The sequence below is a fragment of the Gossypium hirsutum genome, chromosome D12, assembly GCF_007990345.1.
Source record: "Gossypium hirsutum isolate 1008001.06 chromosome D12, Gossypium_hirsutum_v2.1, whole genome shotgun sequence".
NCBI lineage: Eukaryota > Viridiplantae > Streptophyta > Magnoliopsida > Malvales > Malvaceae > Gossypium > Gossypium hirsutum.
In genome coordinates this window covers 61739541-61758168 of record NC_053448.1, presented here as the reverse complement: position 1 = coordinate 61758168, position 18628 = coordinate 61739541, and the positions used below count along the sequence as shown (strand labels likewise).

The following is an 18628-nucleotide window of genomic DNA, read 5'->3' as shown; positions in this document are numbered from 1 at the left end:
TTCGGTGAAATTGTTTTTAAGTCCTTGATATTTGTAATTTTAATCATTATAAAAGAATTTATTCACCAGACAGTTGAAATTATTATTGTTTGGCCTTCTCTATCCACATCACTTACACTAAATGAAAGCTCTCCCTTCATTTTTTTTACAATTCAATTTTTTCCATGAAGCAATTTTTAAAATCATGAATCTTTGATCAAAATCCACATAGTTTTTTCCTCTATCAAACTGATCATCAAATCCACTTGGATCTAAGGTATATTCTGTTGCTTGTCGATGGGTATTGATCCACCTTTTCAATTGTTGAATCATCACTTAAAACTCACTAGTTGAACTTTAAAAAATAAGAAACTTAAAAATTCAATGACTTAAATAAAAACTTTTAAATAGTCTAGTGGCTTAAATGGAAACTTTCAAATAATTCAATAACTATCTTATAAGTTTTTGAAGTTTAGCGACTCAAATATAAATTTACTAATAATTTAATAACATCAAGTGTAGTTTACTAAAAGAATAAGGTTAAAAAGTAATTAGAAAATATGGTATTAGATTTTTTCTAGATATTCGAATTGAATTTGAATCTAAATTATTATTATCGAGAGAATTTTATTTAAATACCATATTGGCCCGAAAAAGTAAATTTAAAATCATCATATGGACGAAAATGCCGGTAATTATAATAAAAGAATTGAAAATAGCTTTCTGGATGGGGATTTGTGGTTGTTATTTAGTACTGAAACTGCAAAATTTAACCCAAAAAAACATATCTTTGTCTTGCTTTACAACAGAAAAAAGAACTCTACCAAATCAAGGCGACGTCGTTGTTCTAACTAAAACTGTCCATTTTTTTCAAAAGTACACGTAAACTAGCTACCAAATACCAGTTACGTATATATTGGTAAAAATAATAATACAGTCAAAATCACCACGTTTAAAAAAGCACCCGCGGTAAAAAAAAATTAAAAAATGCCTGATGCTGTAAGATTTTTTCTGAGGGTACGTGTCAAATCACAAGCCGTACAAATAAAAATGCCAGTTTGCAGAGACTTCTCCTACGCTTTTAATTTTTTTCACTTTACTCACTGCCACTCTTTTTTCTTCTTTAATGAGGTGTCTGACTTTGTTGTCAGCCACCGACACTTCTTCACACGTGTGTGACACACGACTGTTCCAAAATTTACACGTGGCCGTTTACGGAGACGTGTTCCCACGTGAGTGACGATAAAATATAGGGTAAATTGTACTCAAAAGCACTAAATTAATAATAAATTTATATTCAGGTCACTAAACTATTTAAAATTTTATATTTAAGTTATTGAACTATTTAAATTTTTTTATTTAAGTTACTGAATTGTTAAATTTATTTTTTAAAAATAAGTAAGGTTAATGAACTCCAAGCAACTATTTGACAAATATTATAGTAGTTTAGTATCCATCGATGAGTACAGAGGCGTAATTAGTGGCCAAGGCTTAAGGTGAAGGCAATAAAATAACTTTTTTTTGTACTTTTGGCCCCCAATATGATTTTCTTGGATTCACCCTGAGATAAGTAGAAGAACATATATTATATCCAAGTTGATCTGACAGTCAATGTTGGAGATTGAAGAGGAACGTTGTTTAAATTTTAGTTCGTAGATTCATAACATTCAAAGTTGTTTTATAAAAAAAAACTTTGATTGGTTCAAGCGGTGTGAACAAAGAAGGCTACACATCAACGATTTTAACAGTAATGTGACTTAAATGAAATCTTTCAAATAGTTCGATCACCATTTTATAATTTTTTAAAATTTGAGTAGTCAATATAAATTTATTAATAGCTTAGTAACTTTAGGTGCAATTTACCCAAAATATATTTGCGTGGCGTGCGTGAGCTTAGGTTTTAGGATTGGACGGTGCAACTCACTTGGTTTGGACTTTAGACCAAACCAAAACCAGTTCAAGAAAGCCGGTCGTTGTTGTTTTTGTTTTATTGCTTTGTCCTAACTCCAATGAGAATATTTTAAAGTCTTTATAATTATAATTGTTTTTTTATTTATTTCTTTACTGTAACTAAAAATAATGATATTTATAATTTACGTAGAAAAAATGTTTTCTTACGATAATATGTTTAATTACTATTATATTAATCCGAAATGTCATGTTTATATATATTATTAGTTAACAGAAAATTAAAATATATAAAATTGTTAAATGAATAAATTAAAAATAAGTAAATACTGAAGTCTTTTTTTTTCTATAAAGTATGATATGTAGAATCATAAAACATTATTATTTTTAACTCAAAGAAATTTTAAATTAAATTTGGATTACTTGCGAGTTTAGTCGAGTTTTCAATTATAATATATTTTTATTATAAAATCATTTTTTCACTTTTATTATATAGAAAGGGCTTAAATACAAATAAGCTTAATTGAGCACAAATTTAAGATTAAATATAAAAATTGATAAATAAATTTAATTGAGCTCGAGTACATAAATAAAGTATTGAGCTAAATTCAAGTTCAAAATTTGATATTTAATCAAACTCGAATCAAATATCAAAATTGGCGTGATTGCACTTTAATTCATACTAATATTTTAAAATTTTGCATTCAATTCTTTCCATTTGGGTGATAAACAAAATTTTGCTCTACAATTATTATTTTATTTTTCTAAAACCTTGAAAACCAACCAACATTCTTTAAAATGGTTTTATTGTTACTTATTGTAGAAGTAGCTATGAGTTTTAGACTGAGTCTATTAATGTACCAAAATTAATTACTTTTATTTTTACAATTAAAATTTTAAACTAATTACTACCCTTTATATATATATGGTAACATTGAAAATTAAGGGATAGTTTGTTATATATTAGCATATAATATTAAGTAATTTTATTATTAAAATTATATATAAAAAAAAGAGATGTTGGCACTCTTTTAAATGAGAATTAATGCAATTACATACTAAAAGTTTTAACAATTTTAACGTATTGGATGAATTAATATCCAAATTAACTCGTGATCAAGTTCTTCACAAAACCTTGAATGTATTGGACTAATTTACTTAATTGAGGGATTAATTTGATTAAAATGGTAAATGAGAGTTTGGGGTGGTAGGTCTTAATTTTATTAATCTAGAAAATGAAAATCCAACCACCATTTAAATGATAAAGAAATAAAGAAGGGAATTGAAAGAGAACTAAGTAACTACCTTGGATGCAATGGGTATTTCACCTCATGTCTATACAATTCTCCTCTTAATTATATTTTATATTTTTATACTCAATTGGTTGTTTCAAATTTTTGCCATATTTAATGTTGGAACGTCACGAATTTCAATAAATAATTGCCCTACTTAATACATTAAATTAAATAAATTAGTCATTGTATGTTTGATCAGATAATAAATTGATCATTTATGTTTAAATTTTATCTATTTCTGTTGTTAAAAATTAGGGTAATTGACAGAATAATTAGACAATGACATGTTTACTTTATGTTTATGCAGGTGGATAAGTTTTTAATAGTAAAAATTGATGTAATTTATAATAAGAGGACTAGTATGCTTTTAATGAGATTAATTTATTCATTTTTAAGAAATAAAATATAATCTAATTTTCGATACAAAAATTCCAGTCAAACTTTTACATTTGAAATTAACAACAAATTTTGGGGGAAAGAAAACATTAGAAAAACCAAGAAAAGAGATTATCAGCCAATTATTGGAACACCATTCAACCAATTATGGTTAAATGTAACCTGAGTTGCGTATATAAAAGCCATGGAGTTTCGCTTTCAAAGGTTGTGTTATTTATTAAGTCTATTATGAAAGGTTTGACTTGTTCATTATTTTATATTTAAATTTTATGTAATTAATAAATGTAATTGTCTTTCAATTAGAAAAATTACAACAACTCACTGACAGGTTTAATATCAAAATTAAAACTATAATTCACATTAAATATACAAATGTTAATTATTTTAATTGTTGTAAAATATTAAAAATGTCTTAAATAAAATATATATAACATTTCCTCAAGCAGGTTTCCATCCTTGATAAGATTTACATTTAATACAAATTTATAAATTTAGTCCTTTTTATTTATTTTTAATATTTGTTTAATGATGTGTCATTATATGATTAACTCTAAATTCATAGATCACTCGTAATCACTTAAGCATAGTTTTTTTTTTGCTGGGAAAAGAGTGTAGATTATTTAAAAAATTGATTTTTTTATACAAAAATTGATTTTTTTTATCATCAAAGGTGTTCTCCATTTTACGATCTAAGCATTTTAAATTTTGAACTTGATCCAAATACTTAAAGAATAAATTAATTATTTAGTTAAAATTTGTATTCCATTAATAAAAGTAATTCTAAAGCTTTGGCTACGAAATTTAACGGTATAAGCTTTGGCTATTGGGGTTTCAGAAACATTCAATTTAAAACATTTGTTCATTTTTAGAAGAAGACTTAATTAATTACTAATTTATTTATTACTCGAGATCTTAATTACAATTCAACAGCAGAACAGTGATATTTAATTACTTTAAATAAAAATCGGGGTTCACGCATAATTAATTAATAATCCTAACTTGATTTCCTAAAATTGAAATTAAATGTCATGCAAAATAAAATAAAAAACAAAACCTAAATCCTAAATCTCAGGCCAAATAAAACAATACAACCTCTGAATAAAAAAGAAATACCAGATATTAAGTATAAATATTATAGTAAAAACTCGTAATTGATATTTAAAATATAAAACAAAAAGAAATATTAAAGGAAATTTATGAACATGGAAGAAGAACATATATATACATATATTATCTTTTGAAAATATCAAAAAATATATAACATATATTATCTTATATAACGTAAAACTATATTTTAAAATTTTTCAAATTTCAAACTTACAATAAATTCAATCAATGAGTCACAACACAAGTAACGTAATATGGTGGGTATTTAGCGACAAACATGTCAAGGGGAGAAAAAAAGGAAAAAATAAATCAACCTCAGTTCAGCTCATCATGTGACACTTTTTATGCGCAAATTGGGACACCTTCTGTGGTTTGATTTTGAGGTTGCCCCCCGACTTGTCTAAGGGTGGGTTTGGATGCGCGATTGGGTGCGGTGCGGTGCGTTTAGCTTACTTTTTGTCTCACGCTACAATATCGTTACAGTATCTAATCTCACCGCCACCGCTATTTTTACACTAACCGCAGGTAAACGCACCGCCCTTCCAAACTCACCCTAAATCTTTTGGTTTTCTATATGATTAAATGCCATGTTCCAATTTATAAATTAATTGTTTTATCTCATCATTATTAGGCCAGCTTTTCTTTTGTCGCCAATGCTATGGAGACCGGGTCAATTCTTTTTAAGATATTTTTATCCTTCACATTAAATATCGATATGAACTGTAGCAATGTCATAAATTTTTTTAGGAGGATTAGAATTAAATTATATAGGGTTACAATAGTAAAATTATAATTTCATTATTTTTATAGGTTAAATTAAGATTTTATCATTTTGAATGTCAAAATATAATTTTACTATTATTAATTTAAAATTTTATAAATTATAAAGGGTATAAATTAACCATACGGCTCCGCCACTGGGTACAGAGGTGCTTTAGGTTTTATGTTAGATATGTTTCCCAAAAAAATTCTAAACTATAATTAATAAATTCGTAATTATAAGAAATTTTACATTACACCAAATAATTTAAATTATGATCTTTATTTTAAATTTGTCTCTAAGGTTCTGTTTGATTGCCAGTAAAATATTTTCCGTAAAATGATTTCGGGAAAATGTTTTACTTTTCTGTAAAATGATTTACTGGAAAATATTTTCTGGTGTTTGATTGAATCTGTGTAAAATATTTTCGGCTGTTTGGCAGATTTCCTGAAAATATTTTTCGAAAAAATTGTTTTTACAAATATTGATATATATTAATAAATTTTTATATTTTAAATTATTTTTACATATATTGCAATGATTTATTTATAAGAATACTCAATTATTAAGCTACAATGTTAATCGTTATAAATTGAAAAAAAATTAATATCAAATAAATTATTTGTAATTGTGTTAAAAAAACAAGTATTGAATAATTAAAAAAACAAGTTACTGAAAAATCGATAAACATAAGCAATTTTCTACCGGAAATGAAGGAAGGAATGAAGGAGGCGATAGAGAGGAGAGCACGGAAAATGTCTTACGGAAATTGAAAGGGTAAAACATTTTCCCTAAAATGTAACCCATTTTCCCTTGTTTTGGAGTTCGTTTTCCAAATGGAAAATGTTTTCCGCCAATCAAACACTGGAAAAGTTGGAAATGATTTACCGGAAAATCAATTCCTTCAATCAAACAGACCTTAAATTTCAAAATGTCTCAATTACATCTTAAACTATCCATGTTATATCAATCATGTTCTTCCATTCATGAAACCATTAAATGATATATAAAATCTTATGTAACTTAATTTAAAATGAAAAAAAAAAGGTAAAAATGAAAAGAGAGAGAGAGGACAATAGTTTCTATGAAAGCTTCAAAAACTTCAAAATCAAGATATGTATAACATCCATTTTTTACATTATTCATTTAAAAAAAAGTTTTAAATTATATCACATAAGATCTAATGTATATTTAACAATTAAGTCAGTGATTTTAGTAATGGAAGGGCTTATTGATATAACATTGATGGTTTGAGGATATAATTAAAATATTTTAAAATTTGAGAACCAATCTAGAATAAAATTCGTAATTTAGAGTTGTTTGATGCAATTTACTCATTATGTTTTAGTTTTTTGTACCATGTTTGTTAATATATATTCTAAATTTGTAATTAGGTAAATTTTAAGTCTAATCAAGTAATAAAATTTAAAAACAAAACATAGTATGTAACATGTTAATATAAGAAATCATTCAACAACACTCCTTTCGATTTTAATTTTTGAGGAAAAAAAGTCCAAAAAAATAATCAAATTAATAAAGGTTAAAATGTTAATTTTTTTTAGAATCAAGATTTAATTGCGTAATATATAAATGAAGTTTTATAGTCTTTTTATAATTGAATGATAAAAAAAACTTACTAATTTAGTTTACCCTAATTAATATTAACCTATTTCGTATTAAATATTATTTTAAATAGCAAATGGGACTACTATTAAGGCCCAACTGAGCTAAAAAACTCCATCCAGTGTAAACAATCCCTTCAATATTTGAAAGGGCTTTGTGCATATGATTAACGCTTGTTGGCTGGGCTAGATACAGAAACAACCCCAATGATATTATTTTTTTGAGACCAAGCCCATTAAATCTAAACAAAATTCAGTATTTAAATAATCCCAATAAAATTACCTTTTTCGTAAATTTCGGCACTTTTGTTGCGTTAAATTAGGTGGGACAATTAAATAAAAGGTAAGCACACACGTTATTTTTTATATCTTCAATACTTAAATATAAAGCCTTAAAGAAAACCATTTTTAAAATGTGAGACTTGTAATTGAGAAAAGTTACGTATTTTTGTACAAAAAATAAACACTTTTTCTACCTGAGCCTCAGCCAATAACAAAATGGATTAATTAGATTTATAGATAGACTTATTGGGATGGGCATTGAGGATCATTACTTACCATCTCAAGGGAACCATGAAATACGATATATGTATATTTTTTGCAAGTTGTTCATATAATGGGTAATAATGTGTTGTTGTTCATTTGCTGTGACACCGACAGGTGATAATACCTTTCCTCCTCGAACGCGAAGCAAATAAAAGTTCAAGAAATATTATTTGTTTATTGTCCTTTTAAAATTTGATTATAAAGTTAATACCAACGTGTCAAAATCAATTAATAAATTAAAATATGATTATAAATATCAATTTTAAACACGGCTACGCAGCGTATTGCTTCTATTTACGATCCTTCCATTACACGTGGCGCTCTGATGATTTATCCCTATCCTTAACCGTATAATAATGTAGTTAATTAATTAAAATTAGTATCTAATGTGAAATCCGAGATCACAATCCTATATTCTCGAATCTCAAAAACACCTACTTTCAATATCCAATCAATTCCTCCCACGTCATGTTTTCTAAACTCGACTTACCCTATTCAACAAAAAGCCTTACTCTACGTCAAACCACAGCAGATCATTTCCTGAAAGGTACTTACTTACTAGTTACCCAGAATAGCGTCTTCCTCATGATCTATCAAACGAATTAGATTTTGCCACGTCAGTCACAAGCTCGCATCGCCACTGAGAGATCTAACACCGACTCGTTGGGTTGGACACGTGTCGGTAACTCAAATGACATATAAACGTGACAAAGGGCAAAGTTACCGGTGCTACCGGTAATTCCGTCACGGTCATTCCCGCTTGGTATATAAACAGCTTCCTTGAAATATTTCTCCTTCTCTATCTACCATTTTTTTTTTCAAATTAAGTGATAAAAATTAAAAAAAGTAAAGTTTCGCTTTTTTTTCCCCATTCCAGCTCGCGATTTGAGGTTAGTAGCTTCGTTTTGCTTAATTTTTTTTTTGGTTTAATCCGTTTTATTTAATTAAAGCTGTTTAATGATTTTATTAGTTCGATTCTGCTTCGATCGATCTCTAAAATAAGGAAAGTTTTGCTTTTTTTATTGCGAATTTTGTTTTATTTTGAAGTGATTTTTGCTTGCTATTTCTTGATCTTCTTGTTTAGCTTGCTATTAAGTCTTTAATTAAGGTCAATCTGGTTTTCTTTTTGGTCTCTCATTTTTCTAATTTGAGTTCGATAACACTATGGGATTTTGATGCTTGTGATCAATTTGGGTAAACTTTTATTCTCAGTTAAGTTCATTGAGTGATTTGATCGTTTATTTGTGCTTTTAAAGTGAAAGGATTTTAAGTTTCGAGTATTCTAGTGAGTGATTCTTGGTTTAGTGAGTTGGTTCCAAAATTAGGTTTTTTTTTTTAACATTTGTGGGGATTAATCTTCGAAATTTTTTGGGTCTTTTTTTTTCCAGCGTTTCTAGTCTTGATTGATTTATCTGAGTGGAATAGTGTTAGAAAAGTTGAAACTTTGTTCTCTTGAAGCACGTGCAATTCAAATTCTAATTTTTGTCATCTGTTTTTTTTTTCTTTCTATTATACATTGTTTTTAGATCTCTGCAACAAATTGTTGAGGGCGTATTTATTATTAGAAAGGCCTGGCTCTGGATAGCTATTTAGACACCGGCCACCAGGGGGCGGTGCCTCCAATGGCACCTTCTCGGGTGGCTGGGGGTTTAACCCAATCTTCCTCGAGTTCTGGAATTTTCTTCCAAGGAGATGGGCTGTCCCAGGCTGTAGTTAACTCTCGCTTGAGCTCACCTTATGAGAACTCATCTAATTCAATTCCTGGAACTGGGCGTCCTAATCTGGGTCCGGTTTCGGGGGATATGAACAGTGCGGTGTTGAACAGTGTGGCAAACTCAGGACCTAGTGTTGGGGCAAGTTCTTTGGTCACAGATGCAAATTCGGCATTGTCAGGAGGTCCCCACTTGCAGAGAAGTGCTAGCTTTAATACAGATTCATATATGCGATTACCAGCATCGCCCATGTCGTTTTCTTCCAACAATATAAGCATGTCAGGTTCATCAGTTGTTGATGGATCGTCTGTAGGCCAGCAGGGCTCTCATCAAGACACAAGTGTCCAACAAATGCAGCAGAGTCAGCTGCTGCAGCAAGGGGCCTCTACTGCTACGCCTTTGCCTGCATCACAAACTGGGCAAGTTTCACTTCCTATGGGTCCCCGAGTCCCAGGGTCCTTCATGCAAGATCCTAGTAATCTATCTCAGCTGCAGAAGAAACCCCGATTAGACATCAAGCAAGAAGACCTTCTGCAACAGCAGGTGTTGCAACAGTTGCTGCAAAGACAGGATTCCATGCAGTTGCAAGGTCGAAACCCCCAGTTTCAAGCTTTGCTCCAGCAACAGAGACTTAGGCAACAGCAGCAGCTTTTGCAGTCAATGCCACCATTGCAGAGAGCACACTTGCAGCAGCAGCAACAACAGCAGATGCAGTTGAGGCAGCAATTGCAACAACAAGGAATGCAGCAAGCAGCTGCAATGAGGCGCCCCTTTGATGGTGGTGTATGTGCCCGCCGGCTAATGCAGTACCTATATCACCAACGGCAAAGGCCACCTGTGAGTTTATTTTTTTACTGCCTCTTGTGTCAAAGTATCTTGAATTTTAATTGCTTTCTTTTAACAGCTTCACTCCTCTTAAAACTGCATTTTTTTTGGGGAAAATATGTTCTGTGCTCTTATGCATGCTCAATTAGCTTCCTGCCTTCATGAAGTTTTTGCTTTTGTGTAAAAATCTACTATATGCTCTGATGCATACTTGGTTATCTTGTTGTTACCGACTTTACATTAACTATTTTCAACTTGATAATTTGAGGTTCAAAGTTTTGTTGAATCCTGTTTTGTCTTCTTGATTTTGTAGGACAATACTTTTGCATACTGGAGGAAATTCGTTGCAGAGTATTATTCTCCTCGTGCAAAGAAGAGATGGTGTTTGTCACTGTATAATAATGTTGGGAGTCATGCACTTGGTGTTTTCCCTCAAGCTGCTATGGTTAGTCTTTGTGCTTCTTCCCTCTAGTTTTTAACACATGAAAATCATCTTTCTATCTTGAAGTTTAAGCCTTTTGCTAAGTTGTTTGCACTGATTTGGTAAAATTGCATGCATTCTTCTGTATAAATAATATCATCCTTCACTTGGCTTCGTAATTAATATGCTTGTCTTATAATAAGTAGTATTCTGACTTTCTTTATGTAAATTTCAGGATGCCTGGCATTGTGATATTTGTGGGTCTAAATCTGGAAGGGGGTTCGGTAAGAGATTTATGAGCATTTGCTTTGTTGTAAAGATTATTCTTTTAGTTGACTTTGGTAGGAAATACATTTTAGAAATATGGTATGAAAAAAAGATGGTCCCTATCTTGTGTTTTTTTATAGAATGTTATTTGCAGTAAATTCATTACTTTATTTTCATTTTCATTTTTAACTCATTCACATTTCTGTGATTATAGAAGATCATTTTCTCTTTCTCTATGTATGGACCTACTGGATAGATGAGAGAGATGGAATTTCTTTGAATTTTTAGGGTTATGGATTTTCTGATTCTTTTTCCTCCTTAAAACTTTCCTCAAATAAGCTCTCTCATTTTTTTTTGTTTTCTCAATCAGTCAATATATTGTATACCAATGACTTGAAGTTAATATGTATCGATTCATAACATCTCTGGATTTATGGACTCCATTGTTTATTCTTATTTTGTCTTATTAGTTAGAGGATATGTGCCAATGCTTGCGGCTTCTATCTGTGTTTTTACTTTAGAAGTTACTTATAATTGCTCTTGCTACTTGGCATCTGATCATTTGATTCTGACCTAAATAAATACTCTTATATTTACAGAAGCTACTTTTGAAGTACTTCCCAGACTTAATGAAATCAAATTTGGTAGTGGAGTAGTTGATGAGCTTCTGTTTTTGGACATGCCCCGTGAGATTAGATTCCCTTCTGGAATAATGATGTTGGAATATGGAAAAGCAGTTCAGGAGAGTGTATATGAGCAGCTTCGTGTTGTTCGTGAGGGGCAGCTTCGCATCATATTCACTCAGGATTTAAAGGTTAACGAATTTTTTTTTTCACATTTTGCAGTTTTATTGCTGTTATTTTAGGGAATAACCTATTGGCACTTTCCTTTTGCAGATATTATCTTGGGAGTTCTGCGCACGTAGACATGAAGAACTTTTTCCGCGTCGTTTGGTTGCACCTCAGGTGCTAAAACTTGCATCTTATTAGCTCTAACTTATTATCGATGATTCCTCTGCAAATACACAATTACTCCTTTTCTATTTCTCTTGCATTTGTAAGAAATCTAATTTTATTTCTATGATAAATGTAACGATGCAAATTGTTTGGTTTACGTTCCTTAAGATGATTCTCTCTCTCTCTCTTTTTTTTTTGTGTAGATATCAGACTCGTGTTAGTACTAGAGTTAATTATTGTTTTATATTAGTACACAGTTGTAGTTGAGTTTTCAAAGAAAGAAGAGAAATTGTATGAGTAGGACAACTGAAAGTCAGTTACTATGGCGAACATCTTTACTTGAATAATCAGCAAGTGATGTTATTTTATTCCTACCTTGTTTTCTTTATTTGGATTTGCCCAACACTGATGCCAAGTTGAGTAGAAGAAGTAGGGGAAAGAGATAGAATAGGCAGAAACAGTTAGGGAGGAACAAAGGAAATTGAGAGACAAAGAACTAGCGGAGGAAGCCTGAAAGATTTAATGGTAATTAAATCCTATAAAATGGAAACAGAGGAGTTAGAATTTTTTAGCAACGTCTTTGAGATCTGAAGGTAAAAGATTTTGGAGTAAATGAGGTGAAAAGTGAGAGGAGTATAGATAACAAGCCTTCTCTACCTTATTTGGGAATGGAGAGTAGAGTAGAGTAAAGCTAGAGGGGTTTACGTGCTATTATGTTGTATATAAACCGTAACTAAAATAAGTTTTCAAAGGATTGTGAGTACTCTAATACAAACCCTTCCGATTGAGGTAACTTCCAAAATGAGGTGGATTTAGTTCAAATAAGATAGGTTAGGGATAAAAGAATCCAAACAAGGTAGGTTAAACCCTTTACTCCATTCTGCTCTACTCTATTTTAGCCCCTTCACATCCAAATACGACGTTAATATTGCTCTGAATATGTTGATAATATTAGGGATACTAACAAGAAAGCCCAAAATAATGTTATTGACTTGACGTTCACGTTTATCAGGACAAAGATTTACATTGTTTTTGCTGCTTTATTTTATTCCTATAATCTCAAAAATTGCATTCAGTATGTGTACCAGGTTTATGTATTCTGCCTCTGTTCAGAAAACACTTCCTAAAATCTATATTGGCTTAACATATTTGATAATATGCTCATTTGTTTAAGTTCTTTAAGGACATCTGATACAACTTGAACCTCGTAAATTATGTAGGTAAACCAGTTACTTCAGGTAGCACAGAAATGCCAGAGCACAATATCTGAAGGTGGATCTGAGGGGGTTTCTCAGCAGGACTTGCAAACAAACAGCAATATGTGAGTTGATTTTTTACTAATATAAATTATTCTTTGTGATGAATAATGTCACACAGTCACTTACCAGATTCTTTTTGTTAGAGCCCTTGAGATTTCTAGAGATACTTTGCTCCAAAAAACGATTTCTTTTAAAATTGTAGCCGTCCTTGAGTGCTATTTAGCCAGAGGCATCCAAAAAGTTATTTTGGACGGTCTTGAACCCCCCCTCCCTCTTTTTTTTTTTGTTCTGTTTAACTCAGGTTTAAGTGAGTGCTTTTGCTATTACTTGGTCATTGCTCGTTAGAATTTTGCTGATTCAACATGATTACATGGCTACTTCTCTCAGGGTCCTGACGGCTGGACGGCAGCTTGTGAAGAGTTTGGAGTCACAGTCATTGAATGACTTGGGTTTTTCGAAAAGATATGTCAGATGTTTGCAGGTAAAGTTTTAGCCTTTTGCATTTATATTTCAGTAAATAAATATTCATTTTTGAGTTTCCTTACAGTTTGGCATAATTTGTTACAGATCGCTGAGGTTGTAAGTAGCATGAAAGATCTAATAGATTTTTGTCGGGAACACAAGGTTGGGGCAATTGGTAAGTTGTGCATTTGCCTTACTGACCTTAACATGTTGATAGTTTTATTTTGTTCATTAAACCAACTTGTTAAAATTATGGAATTGTACTTTATATGCGACTGCTTTTATCTCCAATTATAATGTGGCATGTTTTCATTTTTTATTACTTTCAAGAATATAATAATTTCAAGCTTTCTTTTGTTGTTGATTGGGTGGCATTCAGTTAAGGCACATAATAATTTTGTTTGCTTAAAAACCACATTTGCAGATGGCTTGAAAAACTATCCTCGTCATGCCAGTGCAGCCAAGCTCCAAATGCAAAAAATGCAGGAAATGGAGCAGTTAGCAAACGTTCAGGGTCTGCCAACCGATAGGAATACGCTGAATAAGCTAATGGCATTACATCCGGGAATAAACAACCCGTTAGGCAACAACCATCACATGGTCGGTAGAGGAACTTTAAGTGGTTCAGCACAAGCTGCTTTGGCACTTACTAACTACCAGAATCTGCTTAGTAGGCAGAACTCTATGAATTCAAACCCTAACTCGCTTCATCAGGAAGCCTCTTCCTTCAATAGTTCTAACCAGAGTCCATCTTCAAACTTCCAAGGGCCTGCTGCCATTTTACCGGGATCCATGCAGAGTCTGCCTGTTAGTGGCTTATCGAGTCCCCTGTTACCAACACCACAGCAGCAGCAGCAGCAGCAGCAACAGCAACAGCTTAGTGGTAACTTAATGCAGAAGAACCATCCACAGTCTCCTCAGGGTAACCAGGTTTTACAACAACAAATGATGCAACAGCTGTACCATGATATGTCTAATAACAATACTGCAGTTCAACAGCAACAGCAGTCCCTGAGTGGGCAGAATGGGAATGCTAGTGTGGGAAGAAATGGAATGGGATACGGTAACAACACTGCTGCTCCAGCTGTAGCTACCTCTAATGTATCCGGAAGTGTAGCAGGGCCTGCTCCGAGTCGAAGCAACAGTTTTAAAGGTGCTTCGAACAGTGATTCCTCAGCAGCAGGTGGCAACACTGGATTCAACCACAGAGCACCTGATTTGTCTCAGACTCTTCATTTGCAGGACGATATAGTTTCGGATATAGCTCAAGAGTTCCTCGACAATGGGTTTTTTAACAACGAACTCGATGATAATATTGGTTATGGCTGGAAAGCATGACTAACGTAATATGGCCCCAATTAATGGCTCTTCTGTCGGGTGAGTACCGGGCAAATCGATGTACAGAGCATTTGAAACAACGGCCCTTTTCTTCCCTATTGTTTTTTCTTTCCCTGCCTCTTCAATATGGCATTGTTGTGACATCACTTTGTGCTTTAAGTAGGGATTTAGTGATCATTTTCTTTCTTTTTCCCCCTACTTTTTCAAGGTTTTCCAGTTTTCAAGTCTTGCAAGTGTAATCTATTGAACGAACTTGAGAACAGATTCTGTTTCTTATTAATCTGATGTTTTACATGTTTCACTGCCCACCTTTATGTTTCTTTGCAATCTCCGTTGTTAAATAGTTGTGAAAGTATATAAAGTGAGTTGGATTATATTTTACCTTTTTCTCAAAATGAGCAAATTAATCTCTTTACTTTGCAAATTAATCTCTTTACTTTTGATAAAAGGGCAAATTAATTTGTTCTCCTAAAACTTTTATCTATTTGTACTACTGAAAAATGGTATGACTGATAAAGCAACTAGATAGTGTATCTCATACTGATATATAGTGATCAACTTTTAATAGTAGAATGAATGAAAATTTTAATAAAAAATTTATTTTACTTTTTGATCTGACATAATTCAATCTGATTGATTTTTAATACAGGAACTTGGCTGTAAGTAAATGATCATTAAATTTACCCTCCAATTGATTCATGCATGGCTCATATTTTGCTCACCACAGCTCAATTACATCACTTTAGCAACAAAATGTGTAAAAACTTTGATACAGGATTGCCAGTCAGTTTTTTCAGGTTCACTATCTTCTTATTTGCAGTAACAGAATCTGATGTCAGGGCAAGCAGAAATACAGAAACCATACTGTAACTGTTATGAACAATTCTTAGGGTGAAGCAGGGGGTGGTTCATTATCTGCATCGTTAGCACGACCTGCCCTTGCCTGAAGTAATGTATTCAATAACATTTGTTCCCAACCTCTTGTGCCTCTCTGTAATAATCTTGCAGTGAACGTACGAAAACGAGAAGATGCACCGTTTCCCGTGTAAGTGGTTGTGAAGAAAGTGTACGTTTCCCTGTTTCGGGCAAGTACTTCAAAGCACACCTCCCTGATGAATCAAGCATCTCTATATCAAACCTTGGTAAAAGCGGTCGTCCAACAGCTTGAACATGGGAGATACTGCACAAGGCTCAAATCAATTTTTATCATTCTAAATTTTGTTAAAGCCTAAATTAAAGCATGATTTACAATTTACATATCAGTGATTGGAAGAAGTTAAAAGAGAGAGAGAGAGAGAGAACCATATATAATATAAACCATCCATTTCTTGTCTCTGAACTCTACCGAGTAACTCAACTTGCATGTATCCTCCAATGCAAAGAACAGGCTCTGGTAGCTTGAACTTTTGTAAGCAATTTTCCTGGCAATACATTATTGGATCCGTTAAATGAAGCAGATAACTTTAAAACCAAAGCCTAATCCAGCTGGTCGACACGAAGCTCACCTGAACCATTGGAAATTCTGGTGAAGTATATGTCCAAATGAACTCGTCATCTGCCGATTTATTACTAGAAGTCGAACTATCCGTCATTTCACTCTGCAATTTATGACCCATTCTAAACCTGACATCCTTAGACGAGTATATTGGGAAGCCGTACTGAAAATAAGCTGATACACAAACATAATTCTGTCAATTCTAAGGCTTTCACTATAGGCAAGTTGGACAGGTAAAAGACGAGCACGACAATTTAGAGTTAAAACCTTGGAATGGCTGAACATGGATTTCTGTAACGATACACATCTTGGTCATCAACTTATAAAGTAAAGTCTCGGGGACGGCAGGATTGTTTTGCCCTTCACTCGACCAATACGATGCTCTGGTGTCTATTCTATCAAACGGCTCCAAAGTATTATGGATGCTTTCCTCTGGGTAATTATCTGTGCTCGATGCAATAACGGCCTCTGATATACAATCTTTTCTTACGAAAGGGTTAAACGCTCGAGCCAACAAGGTATAGATTCTATGATTCTTCCTAAGACATTCCAACTCATCACAATCATTCTGTTTATGTCCAACGGTATCTATCAAGTTGTTCATCTCAATGGTATGAACAATACCGGAAATTTCAGGAAATAATTTCAGGCAAAGCTGTTTACCAAGACCATTTTCAATCACTGCAAGATGAATAAAACCGATCCTATCGAATTAATCAATGCTGATTCTTCGATATATAATAGAACATAAAGCTAAATTCTACCAAAGACATTGATTTGCTTACCAAATTGATGCCAAGAACTAGAAACCAAGCTAACCCTAATGAGATCAGAAGGGTTAACCAGATTCATGAGAATCTTCGTAGAAATATCAGGTCCAAGCAATTCTATAAAATCACCACAATAATCCATTTTTGGATCCTTTGTATAGCTTCAGCAATAACTGTAAAATATCAGAAACCCCTGTCTACAATAAGCAACAAAAGATTAAAAAAGAGAACCTTTATTCTGGGTTTTCATTGAAGATCAATACAAAATTGTTACCCTAAGCTGAAATCATATTAAAACTAATCAAAAGGAAAATTAAACAGAACAAACAGGAAATACCCAAATCCTAAATTTCAGTAAAGGGTGAAGTTAAATGGAGAAGAATTGGTGGCAAGCGATAGATCCAAAGCCAAAAGCTAAAAAGTACAGAAAATTGAATAATTTTATTTTGGGACAAAAAAAGTTTCTATTTTTATGTGGGATTTGTAAGTAATTGAACTTTATTTGTCTTTAAATATTTTAAAAAGCTTATCTTGGAAAGAAAGAAATTTGGAAATTAACCCAAAAAACAGACAAAGGACATTGTTTTAAGAAATAGATGAACGGGACAACTGAGAAAAGAATAATAAATAAACAAATAAAACAAGGGTAAATTCTACAAATGGTCACCCGACTATGCCGGCATTTTTTTTTGGTCACCCAATTTTAAAAATTTTCAATTTAAGCACTAACGTTTGAATTTGCTACTGCTTTGGTCACCTGCGGTTAAATTGAATGGTATAATAACACATTTAGTCATCACTACTTATAAATTCTATCAATTTGATCCTAATTCTAAATAATTCAATAATTTAAACCTTCACATCTATAAATTCTATTAATTTAGTCCTCAAACACATTTTCATCACAAATAGAAATTATAAAAGCAACAAAAATTTTAATAGGGTAAGGTCTCATTGTTTTTGGGTGAGGAACTGCTTTTTTTTTAATTCTTTTTCGAGTTGAGAAAATTGATAGTCTCCTTCCTGTTGAAGAGCATTGGGGAATTTTTTTTTCAATTGATTTGTTTTTCTTTATTATTATTATTACTGGAAATTCCTTTTCAAAATCAAAAGAGTGCAATTATAAGCTCTTTCGTGTTGTGCCAGATCAATATCATAACCAAAAAAAAGTGTATGAATAAAAGGAGGATGAAATAATGAGCCCTATAGGCCATAACTGCACTGATGATACAGCACTTCATTTGGGTCCTAATTTGAAATAAAAACTTCATCTGTCTCGATGCCAATCCCAACTACTTACTCAACTGCAACTTTTGCTTCTTGTTTGGATGTGGACATTCCTTGAACATCCTTCACATTTTCACTAACAAAAACAAAACCAATTCCTTAATAAAAAAACATAGAAGAAGAGAAAGGTCAACAATGTTCTTATGATTTCTCTGAATATGGTGAGCAGTGTGGAATGTAAGGGTTTTTCTGTGGAGAAAGGTCAGAGCCACTTACTCCTCCA

At 32.1% G+C, this 18628-nt stretch overlaps 2 protein-coding genes across 5 annotated transcripts; one reads left to right on the top strand and one right to left on the bottom strand.

Annotated features, from left to right (window-relative positions):
* Window positions 1-8407: 8407 nt before the first annotated feature.
* On the top strand, window positions 8408-15161 carry LOC107947293 (probable transcriptional regulator SLK2). 2 transcript variants are annotated; one of them, XM_016881892.2, is made up of 10 exons: window positions 8408-8503; window positions 9140-10162; window positions 10464-10595; window positions 10807-10855; window positions 11438-11652; window positions 11735-11803; window positions 13015-13115; window positions 13441-13534; window positions 13621-13690; window positions 13940-15161. In XM_016881892.2, exons 2-10 carry the CDS (start codon window positions 9236-9238, stop codon window positions 14851-14853), a joined length of 2571 nt encoding a protein of 856 aa, XP_016737381.1. In that variant the 5' UTR covers window positions 8408-8503; window positions 9140-9235; the 3' UTR covers window positions 14854-15161. The 2 variants fall into 2 exon arrangements, with proteins under 2 accessions (XP_016737381.1, XP_016737382.1); XM_016881893.2 differs by having other exon boundaries at window positions 8410-8503; window positions 9424-10162.
* Window positions 15162-15521: 360 nt separating this feature from the next.
* Window positions 15522-17711, bottom strand: LOC107947294 (F-box protein At4g00755). 3 transcript variants are annotated; one of them, XM_016881896.2, is made up of 6 exons: window positions 17456-17711; window positions 17134-17315; window positions 16616-17029; window positions 16359-16522; window positions 16156-16274; window positions 15522-16033 (listed from the first exon to the last, which is right to left on the bottom strand). In XM_016881896.2, the coding sequence occupies exons 2-6, from the start codon at window positions 17258-17260 to the stop codon at window positions 15811-15813; spliced, it is 1047 nt and encodes a 348-aa protein (XP_016737385.1). In that variant the 5' UTR covers window positions 17261-17315; window positions 17456-17711; the 3' UTR covers window positions 15522-15810. The 3 variants fall into 3 exon arrangements, with proteins under 3 accessions (XP_016737385.1, XP_016737383.1, XP_040963629.1); XM_016881894.2 differs by having other exon boundaries at window positions 17134-17291; XM_041107695.1 differs by having other exon boundaries at window positions 15522-16274; window positions 17134-17291; window positions 17456-17674.
* Window positions 17712-18628: the final 917 nt, after the last annotated feature.

Coding starts and splice junctions, on each gene's coding strand:
- LOC107947293 (XM_016881892.2), top strand. CDS start 9,236: ATGGCACCTTCTCGGGTGGCTGGGGGTTTAACCCAATCTTCCTCGAGT. Junction 10,163..10,463: donor ACCAACGGCAAAGGCCACCT/GTGAGTTTATTT, acceptor TTGATTTTGTAG/GACAATACTTTTGCATACTG. Junction 13,691..13,939: donor ACACAAGGTTGGGGCAATTG/GTAAGTTGTGCA, acceptor CCACATTTGCAG/ATGGCTTGAAAAACTATCCT.
- LOC107947294 (XM_016881896.2), bottom strand. CDS start 17,260: ATGGATTATTGTGGTGATTTTATAGAATTGCTTGGACCTGATATTTCT. Junction 17,030..17,133: donor TAGTTCTTGGCATCAATTTG/GTAAGCAAATCA, acceptor TTCATCTTGCAG/TGATTGAAAATGGTCTTGGT. Junction 16,275..16,358: donor CAGAATTTCCAATGGTTCAG/GTGAGCTTCGTG, acceptor ATGTATTGCCAG/GAAAATTGCTTACAAAAGTT.